We start from the raw sequence: 10,291 nt of genomic DNA on the forward strand, positions 1-10,291 counted from the left end.
ACAAAAAAACACTTCGTATATAATAATTCGAAAAACACAAGAACCAAAATAAGAAAATCACAACTGGACCCAGCTTTGATGGCTTTACCCAATTTTAGAAACATAAAAGCCAAACCATTACCTAACCGAACCGAATTATAAACCATACAAAACCAAAACAAAAACCAAACCAAACCATTAAGACCCAACTCTATGAATCCATCAAATACTCAAATAGACAAATAGGTCTCAAAACTATGGCAAATTTTTAGAGTAAAGCAATGCAACTTCGAACCGGGATCCGGTTTAACCGGTCCTACCTTCAATATACTGATTCCATCATCACTAGTATTATAAATGACACACATCTCTTTACCCCTTTTATTCCAACACAACCTCTCTCCCTCTCTCCCTCCGTCAATGGAGAAAACCCTAGCGACTTCCAATACCAAACGCTCTTCTCCGTCGCCTTCAATCGCCGTGAACGCACGTCCCGCTGGTTTCAAGCGCAGAACCAGACAAAGATTGTCAGATGAAACGGCGAGTGTAAGAGAGAGCTGCGTAGAAGATGATGATGAAGAAGGAGTGGAGGAGAAGATTGAAGCTCTTCAGACAATAGTACCAGGAGGAGCGGCGCTTGGAGTGGACGCGCTGTTTGAAGAGACAGCAAGTTACATATTGGCTCTGCAATGTCAGATCAATGCCATTAAAGTTCTTACTTCATTTCTTGAGAGTTGTGAGAAGGATGATGATATGAAGTTTGGAGGTTGAATGTTTAACAAACCATTTGTAATTCTCTCAGATCGTTTATAAGAAGAAGAAAAAAAAATCTCTTTTCGGTTTTATTTAATCATTTTTACTTTTATATTTTATTTTTGATTGTGGCTGGCTCTTTTGTCCGGGGGCTCATAATTTAATTTCTTCTGAATTTTTTTATTACGAATATTGAGAAAATATTGACAAAATAGCCAATGTATATGTACAATAATATGGGGGAAGAAGATATATAATCAATCAAACGGAGGCACAAAAAAGGTTAGACTCTTTCTCAGTTCCAAAATATGTCTAAGAGAAATTTTTGGTGTTTCAAAATATAAAATATTTTAGTAATTTTTAATTTTACTAAACATTGTGTAACCAATTATATTTTACGGTGTATTTTATAATTGGTTAATTTAATTTTAATTTATATTTTTTGGTCAATATTTTAATTTTTATTGTTATTGATGCTTTCTAAGTAAAAATAATTTTGTTAGATCATGATTAAGGGTGAAATACTTTCCATATATAGTATCTACCTAAATAAAATATTCATATTTAATTTACATTTTTTTTATCTAAATAAATTTTACATAGAAAAAAAAATTAAGCCGATAAAAATGTAACATGTGTACCAAAGTTTCTTAGGATTTTTTTGAGGATTTGTTAACTAAGGTGCATTTCTACAACATTTACAGTCTCCATCCTCAGTTTTTTAAAAAATCATTATTAAATTGTTTTTTGTTTTGATCAACTGATTGAATAATAATTAGAAAATCGTTTATGGCCTAAGGCCCAAGTATAAGGATAAAGAGGCTTTCGCTAATGAATCTGCAGATCCATTAAGAGCCCGAGAAATGTAAATAAAACGACAAAATGCGAAGGACGATGTCGGAGGAGAAACCAGAGAGTCGACGTCCGAGAGAACTCCAAAGAGGTCCGAAGGTCTTCTTCCCGTGGTGATTGCTCTAACGAGCGCTTGAGAGTCTCTTCTAAGACAGATTTTGGTGAGATTGAGAGAGGAGGCATGGATCAACGCTTCCCTTATTGCTAGTGCCTCCGCCATCAAGGCAAATGAAACGTGAGATTGAGCGCTTGATCCTCTGGTAATCTCTTGACTCTCGTTGTCTATGAAAATCCATCTTAATCCTGATGCGTTTGTGTCTGATTTCCACGATGCATCTGTGTTACAGAAGGTCGTCGGCGATGGCGTCTCAGCTGCATGTCTTTGAGTGATCGGCGGGATAGGGTTTGGGCGGTTACACGGCTGAGCCACCTCCCATTCCTTTGAAGCTCGGGTCGCTTTCAAGATAACTTCTTGTGGGGAGAGTGTTCGATTCTCAAACGCTAGCAGATTCCTAGCCGTCCAAAGATTCCAACAAATCCAAGGGAAAAGGTCGGTAGTGACTCCTAGAGGAGGGAGATTGATCCACTTGTATGAGGCTTGAAGGGTGTCTTTGAAGGTCGCTAGATCTCCATCATTCATGGGTGAAGACCAGAGGCCAGAGGACCAGACTTCCTGTGCGAAAGCGCAGTGGAATAAGATATGGTATATAGTTTCAACTTCCCCACAACTTGGACATCCCGTGTTGGTTAGGAGACCTCGAGTTTGTAGGTTTGCACCAGTGGGGAGGGAGTTTGTGGCTATCTTCCATAGGAAGAACTTGAGCTTTGGGAGGAGAAGGGGATTCCATATGTGTTTTTTCCAGCTCCACGTGTTACCTTCCTCCAAGAGTAGTGTCGATTGGATATCCAAGCTGTGGATCGAGTAGTAACCCGTCTTGACAGTGTATTCTCCCGTCTTCTGTAGCGGCCAAAAATACGAGTCTTCAGCTCCCAGCACGCTCGGTTTGATACTGAGAATGTGGTCTTCTAGCTCCGGTAAGAGGTTTCTGATTCGTTCTGTATTCCATTCTTTCGTTTCTCTTGTGAGGATGTCAGAAACCATAAGGTCTTTTTCTTGCAGAGGTACGGGTCCTATAGGTTTGAGATTTGACGCCGGGTCAATCCAAGAGTCTGACCAGAGATTGGTGGTCTCCCCATTACCTATAACTCTGCCAAGATGTCGTAGGAGTAGGTCTCTACCAACAAGGATCCCTCTCCAACCGTGTGAGATAGCTGACCCTGCGGCGACTTTCGTGAAGGTAGTTTTGTAACAGTATTTGCTCAGTAGAACTTTTGCCAACAGACTGTCTGGTTTAGTTAAAATTCTCCATGCGATCTTTGCTAGCAGGGCCTGGTTAAATGCTTGGACATCACGAAAACCCAGACCTCCAAGACTTTTAGGGTGTGTTACAGTCTTCCAGGACTTCCAGCATATCTTCTTCTCCCCGTCTTTATCATCCCACCGAAAACGGGTAAGTATTGATTGGATTTGTTTACAGAGACTAACCGGGAGCAGGACGCTTGACATAGCGAAGTTTGGTTTGGCATATAGAACTGATTGGATCATAGTAGCTTTCCCGGCGGTGGAGAGAAACTGTGTGGACCAGCTGGACGCTTTCTGTCTCATACTGTCCACGATGGATGCAAATAGATCTTTTTTCCTTCTACCGAAGTGTTCTGGAAGATCCAGGTATTTTCCTACTCCCCCCTCCTTGTCAATACCCAATTTTTCTTTAACTCTTTATCTGATCTCAACTGGTGTTTTGCTAGAGAAAGAGATAGAAGATTTCTGAGCATTGATCATTTGGCCTGAGGCTTTTTCATAGCTCTGGAGGATCTCAACAAGTGTTGCGCAGGAAAGTGGGTCAGTCTTGGTGAGAATCATAGTGTCATCAGCGAACAAAAGGTGATTAACCTTTGGACCATAACGTGATACTCTGATCCCTGGTAATGTACCGTTTTCTTGTGTTGTTTTGCAGAGGCCTGAGAGCACCTCTGCACAGATGATGAAGATATAGGGTGATAGAGGATCCCCTTGGCGAATTCCTCTATGTGGATGTACCTCTCCCACCACTTCATTGTTCAGTAGGAAGGAATAAGAGACCGTAGATATACATTCCATCATCTAGTTTACGAAGGTATCATTGAATCCCAATCTCTCTAATACAACTCTTATAAATGACCATTCAAGCCTGTCATATGCCTTACTAATATATGTTTTGACTGCCATTGAACAACGAATGGTTGCTCCTGAGGCTTTCAGATAGTGTAGCATTTCATGCGTGATGAGGATGTTGTCCTGTATTGCACGATCAGGTACGAAGGCTGATTGATTAGCTGATACAATGTCGTGTAGAACCGGTTTAAGTCTGATAGATAAAATCTTAGAAATGGTTTTGTAGTAGACATTGCATAGGACAATGGGCCGGTAATCATAGACTTGCTTAGGACTTTGTATCTTTGGGATCAGTCTGATGTGGGTAGAATTAATAGAATATGGTAAAGCCGCCGAGATAAAGAAACCTTGAATTTCTTTTGTAATTGCAGGGCCCACTACGTCCCAATTTGACTGGAAGAAGCTTGCTGAGAACCCATCTGGCCCTGGCGCCTTGTCGGGATGAATCACAAACATCGCCTCACGGATCTACAATGCCGAGGGAGTAGTTGTGAGTTTCTCATTGGTCTCAGGGGTTATGCACGGTGCTATAGCTCTACTGACGATGTCCACTGCTGCAGGATTAGAGGAGGTGAAGATCTTTTTAAAGTATTCAGCAATGACTTTACCTATCTCATCCTCCTCAAATATCGGGTTTCCTGAGGTATCTTCAATCACTGAGATCCTGTTCCTAGCTCTACGGCCTTTAGTTGCAGCGTGGAAGAAGCCAGTATTCCTATCACCAAAGGAGAGCCAGAGTTGTCTACTACGTTGCTTCCAGAACTCCTCCTCCGCCTTGTAGGCCTGGAGGAGGTCGCGGTTGAGTGAAGAGATGGAAGAGTCCTCAATTAGAGTTGCTGCCATTGCTTGATCCAGTGCTGCTTTCAGTTCCACGATCTTCTTCTGACTGTTGACATACGATATTTTGCTCCAAGATGCTATCGCGTGTCTGCATCTGCTAATTCTTTCCGCAACGGTGAGGTGAGATCCTGAAGTCCAAGTAGCGTCCACAAGAAGTTTGATCTCAGGATTATCGCATAGTCGTCTATCGTATCTGAACAGTCGTGAGGGTTTCTTCTTTTTTGAATCAAAGGTGGATAGAACAGGCATGTGGTCGGAGCTTTCGAACTGGAGGTAGTGGGATCTTCCATTCGGGAACATATCTGACCAGGCGCTATTGGCCATTGCTCTGTCTAGTCTGCAGTGCACTAGGTGGGTACTTCTTCTGCCTCTCCATGACAGAAAATTCCCGGTGTGTTTGATGTCAAAAAGATCACATGAGGATAGGAAGGTTCGAAAAGCACTGAAGGAGCTTTCTGGTCTTTCTCTCCCTCCTGATTTTTCTGAATTATCTGTAATTTCGTTGAAGTTTCCAGTAAGGTACCATGCACTGTTTCTATTCAGGGAGATGTCAGATAGTAGGTTCCAGATACCTTGACGATGTTGGATTTCCGGAGCACCGTACACAGAAGTACTGAAGAAAGACACCCCCTTGAAAGAGACTGAAGTGTCTATGAAGTTTGGGGTGGATGTTAGGACCTGTAGATCAACATCACTCTTCCATAGTAGCGCTAGTCCCCCTCCTCGAGTATCAGAAGGTGAGACTAGGAAATGACATTCCATTTGTAGTGGTTCTAGCTCTTTCAGCACGAATTCATCTATGTTTTTTGTTTCAGAGAGGAACAAAATATCAGGGGAACTTGTCTTATTCATGTTGATGAGCCTTTGGACTGTTTGTGGGTTCCCCAGTTCACAACAGTTCCAGCTCAGTACGACTAAGGAAGAGGAAGAGGGAGGGTGTGAAAACCCGACGACGTCCCCGCGGGAGCTGGTGGTCTTGTTTGCCTCAAGCCTGAAGGCGTGCCTCTCCTTCTCTGTGTCGTTTGGATGGGTGAGACATGGGGGAATCCATGTTTGCTCGCATTATTGCACGTCATAGGTATGTTCCGTCTCCTCAGATTTGTGCCAGAGAAAAATCGTGGGCTAGTAGATGTTCTCCTTGACGTCCCCATTCTGTTCTGCTGTCTTCTGGAGGTAACCGGTGTAGACGTTACTTGGTCATGGAGTACACACACTTCATGTGCATTGTTTTCTGGTTGGGTATTGGATTGGAGGTCCATTGGGAGCGGTGTGTCCATTCTTAGTGCCTCAACATTTCTAGTAGCTGCCTCAATAATTCCTGCAGCAGTAGCTTCCATTAGTCCCTCCTCTTCGCTGCGGAGTACTCGTTGGCGTCTTGCTGCCGATTCAGTTGGATCTGCCACACTAGTATACTGGTAAGACACCTCTCTAAGTTCATTCATCACTTGTTCAGTAGTTGGGATCCTAGGATCTTTGGGGTAATCACTAATGGCTAAGTTTCGTTCCAGCGGGGGTTGTTGATCATGCGAGTTGTTACCACGTAGTAGTGGGGTTTCACTTTCTACCACTGCATCTCTGTGGTGTTGCGATGGGGGTGTTTTGTGTGTCTTCTCTTGCCATTGTTGCTGCGGGGAACGTTGTCGTTTGTAGTTGTAGTAATTAAGGCATGCTCTATGTCTCTCTGGTGTAGCGCGACCTCTACTCTCCCTCGAGGGGGAAGATTTTCTTTGACCATATTTCGGGTTCTTAGGGTCATGACCTCTTGAGGCATTAGATAGAGCTGGTGTTATTTTGTTCTGCAGCGGTCTTGCTCTGTTCTCTGGTAGTTGGACCCTTTCTTCAAAAGGGTTTCCATGACGATCGACCCTTGTTTTATAGGGGTCATCTTTATCTAAGTGTGCTCCATTTTCCGAAGAATCCTCTAGGGCAACCGTTCCAGAGGTTGGTTGTCTCCTTGGTGCTGTGGGGCAGTTTCTTGCCAGATGCGTCAAACTGTTGCACAGGGAACAGTGGTAGCCTAGGTCCTCATACTCCAGATAGATGGTTAGCTTTTCTCCTGATTCAAAGTCGATTATTGTATCTTTTATGAGGGGTTTCAGACCGTCGACTGAGATCTTGATTCTAGCAGCAGTTTTGGTGATTTTGTAGTCTTCAAGCGTGCCTAGATCCTGTCCAATATTATATATCATCTTCTCGTGCCAAAAATGGAGATGGAGTCCCTGTAGCTTTATCCAAAACGGGATCTGAGAGGGGAAGAGGGGGTAGATAACCGGTTCCCAGCGATGGAGGATCAACATCCAGTTGTTGTAGTTGTAAGGTATGTTGTTTAGCACGAAGGTGAGGTCCTCTTCCAGTTCGAAGCGAAACTGGAAGCAAGATTGTCCTAGGTCTGAGCCAAAGACATGTCCCTTCAGAGTCCATTTGCGTGGGAGAGCTGAGATGAGAGATCCTATAGATTGCTCCTTGGGATTTGTTACTCTACCTATCACCGTGAGCGCATTGTCGCGAATAAGAGCAGATCTGTTGAAGTCTGGTGCTCTGATGCGTCTGGGGGGTACATTGGCGTGGGATGTTAAGCCCTTTCCCTTTTCCTCTGCTGTGAACTTGCGAGAAGCCATTGTCAGTAGATGAAGTTGTGTGAGTTGTATCAGGCTGTCTGAGAATCACTCTAGTGGTAGAATCTGTAATAGTCTGATAGATGAGGCCGAAAATCAGCAAAAAGGCCCGAAGCAAGCTTTTAGAGGAGTTTCTTGTCGACTCTAAGCTTCAGTTTCCTATCCACAAGCAGCAGAGCAGTGCAAACAAGAAAGCCCTGGTTGTCATGTCGTGGTGTGAGCTCGAGTCTTGCATTCTATGGTGGGGAGAGGCCAGAGAGGAGTGCTTAGTATGAGTGTTTTCATACAAAATATTTTCCAAAAAATCTTATATTTTGGAACAAGAGGGAGTATAATGGAACGAAAGAAAATTAAATTGTGAGCGATTATCCTAAAGTTGAGCCTAGTGGACTTTTTGTTATTCAGCACGTGGCTGGTTAACTTGGAGGAATTGCAAGTCTGAGAAAAAGGGCACACTGAGTGAAGTTGAGAAATGAGAAAGAGGAAACATAATTCAAGAAGAAGGTTGAAGAAGCAAGGAGACGATCGATAGTTGAGTTGAAAGAGAGAACCATGAAGCCTATCAGAGAGAAAAAACGCACAAAGGTTTCCATGGAAGTATAGTTGAAATAGCTGATTTGATTGAAGCGACCGTGTACGTCTGATATTGCAAGCTAAGGTGATTTTGATTCATATGCCTGATCAGTGTTTCTTTATTCCCAAGTCATCATGAGTACCAATATTGTTTGGAAAGAAAAAAAAATTAGATTTTGACCCACGCTTTAAAAGTGCGGGATTTGTTCTTTATCAAAATCATATTCGAAAATATTATTATGATGTTAATTTAAACAGTATTTTGAAATCAAAGTGAAGTCGATTAGCCAGATCGGAACAATCGTGTCTCTTAATTAACCGAATCCAAGTTGAGCTAATAATCGGTTTTGAATTAAATAAAAATGTTGTGCGAACACCGGTCAACCATAACACCTAGTTCAACTTCAACCAAATACAAAACATAACTGGTTTAATTTTGATATATAAATAATGTGAAGAATTAAAAAATTATTTAGATTGCTTAGAAACTCTGTCAACTAATAAACACAGTTAATTAATAAATTTCTTCGGTCCCGAGATAAAAATCGATAAAATAATAAGGTAATATTTTTTATAAAGTCTTATGTAAATATATGGTCTCATTATAATCATAAATCAATAATTATATATATAGTTTATATATGTACAAAAAAATGTATTGTACTTTATATTCACAATAAAATTCATCATTGTTTTTAGTTTAATATATTTTTGGTGACGTTTAGTAAAATTGTTTCTAAAATAAAATTTTAATTTTATGAAACATATTTCATCTACACCAAATAATATAATAAAATAATAGAAGATTCAATTTTCTAAAATTCAGTTAATGTATGTACGGTAAAATCTAAAAAAGAAAAGTTTTGAAAATTAATAATTCTATAAATTAATAAAATAACATAATCCTAACATCATTAATTTATAGAGTTTTTACTATACTTTGAAGTGTTTTTTACTAATGGACCTCTGATTTAAAGGGCACATAATTTGCTATATTTTGAAGATTTAACAATATTTATAAACAATATTTATAAATAGTGAATTTAATGATATTTATTGTTAGCACGAGTTATTTATTTTATAGCTAAAATTTTATATATGAAAAATCTCTAACTAAATATAATGAAAATTATGTAAGGTTTTCAATTTATTTTGAAATAAGTGTAGTTTCTATATTTGGAAGAAATTTTGATACTCCCCTTTTTGCTATCTATAATATCTTTTCAAAATGAATGGAAAATAAAAATCTGGTTTGATAACTGAAATTTAAATTGTCTGTTCGTTTTGTTAGAATTTTGTTAAGATGGTTATTCAAAATATGGTTAGTATAAAAGTAAAACTCGTAAACCAGTAACATAACAGATTTTGTTTTAGGTATTAGGTGAAAAAAAAATATTGAAACTACATATATTGTTATTTTAAAATCTTATTCTAAGTAGTTGTCTTAAATATTATAAAATTTATAACTATCTATTATGTATCAATACAGGGTTTGGAGATGTTTTAGGGTTTAGATTTTATATTTAGAGTTATGATTTTAGGGTTTATAGCTTATATTTGAGCATAATAATGATTCGTCGTATTATAGTATATTTGTTACAAAATACCAACAATTATTGTTATTTTAAAACCCTATATTGAAAAGCACTCCTCAAAATAACTTGTTATGTAAGGAACAATATCTTCTTAGGATACGAGTGGTGACCAAGGAACAATGCATTCCTTAATATTCGTAAGAAATTTACTATTCATAAGGAAGAGTTTTTCCCCTCCATTCTTTTTCATTCTTTTTATTGTAGAAAAATATTGAATAAATCTGTTTCTCGCTAAATATGATAAGGAATTATTATTCCTCATCATTCCTATAATTTTATTTCTTTCTGTTCCTTTTTTATTTGTTCCCAATGTTCATGTAATGGTTACCAATTTGGCCCTTAATGTTTCTATATTTTAAAATAACCAAAGGTAAATTCGTATAGAGTCCTTCATATTGCAGTATATTTTAAGTTTTAACATATATGAAGGTTGATCAGCTGTGTTTGTTTGGTCGTAATGTGACGCAGTCATTAAGTGGTCATATATATTTTTATTTAAGGTAAATATAGATCCTACGATTTTGGTAAGTAATAATAATTTCCTTTATTTTCAATTAAAATTTAAAGGGAAAATTGGAAAAAAAGGGACACTTTCAAGTTAGATTTGTCTCTCTAAAACTTTAGCTACATCTTTTGTCATATTAGGATTTTAATTTTCATAAAAATTTTGGTAAGTAATAATAATTTCCTTTATTTTCAATTAAAATTTAAAGGGAAAATTGGAAAAAAAGTAACATATATGAAGGTTGATCAGCTGTGTTTGTTTGGTCGTAATGTGACGCAGTCATTAAGTGGTCATATATATTTTTCTTTAAGGTAAATATAGATCCTAGGATTTTGGTAAGTAATAATAATTTCCTTTATTTTCA

General features: G+C 38.8%; 2 protein-coding genes across 2 annotated transcripts; one reads left to right on the forward strand and one right to left on the reverse strand.

Moving 5' to 3' along the window:
* Positions 1–244: 244 nt before the first annotated feature.
* Positions 245–832, forward strand: LOC106339960 (transcription factor PAR2-like). Its single transcript, XM_013778821.1, has one exon. It carries the CDS (start codon positions 337–339, stop codon positions 748–750), a length of 414 nt encoding a protein of 137 aa, XP_013634275.1. The 5' UTR covers positions 245–336; the 3' UTR covers positions 751–832.
* Positions 833–3,364: 2,532 nt separating this feature from the next.
* On the reverse strand, positions 3,365–3,745 carry LOC106338541 (uncharacterized mitochondrial protein AtMg01250-like). The gene has a single exon (XM_013777497.1). It carries the CDS (start codon positions 3,743–3,745, stop codon positions 3,365–3,367), a length of 381 nt encoding a protein of 126 aa, XP_013632951.1.
* Between the last annotated feature and the right edge of the window lie 6,546 nt (positions 3,746–10,291).

This window comes from Brassica oleracea, chromosome C4 (assembly GCF_000695525.1).
Source record: "Brassica oleracea var. oleracea cultivar TO1000 chromosome C4, BOL, whole genome shotgun sequence".
Classification (NCBI taxonomy): domain Eukaryota; kingdom Viridiplantae; phylum Streptophyta; class Magnoliopsida; order Brassicales; family Brassicaceae; genus Brassica; species Brassica oleracea.

Bases quoted from the DNA above. Each gene is read 5' to 3' on its own strand.
- LOC106338541 (XM_013777497.1), bottom strand. From the start codon at position 3,745: ATGGAATGTATATCTACGGTCTCTTATTCCTTCCTACTGAACAATGAA.
- LOC106339960 (XM_013778821.1), top strand. From the start codon at position 337: ATGACACACATCTCTTTACCCCTTTTATTCCAACACAACCTCTCTCCC.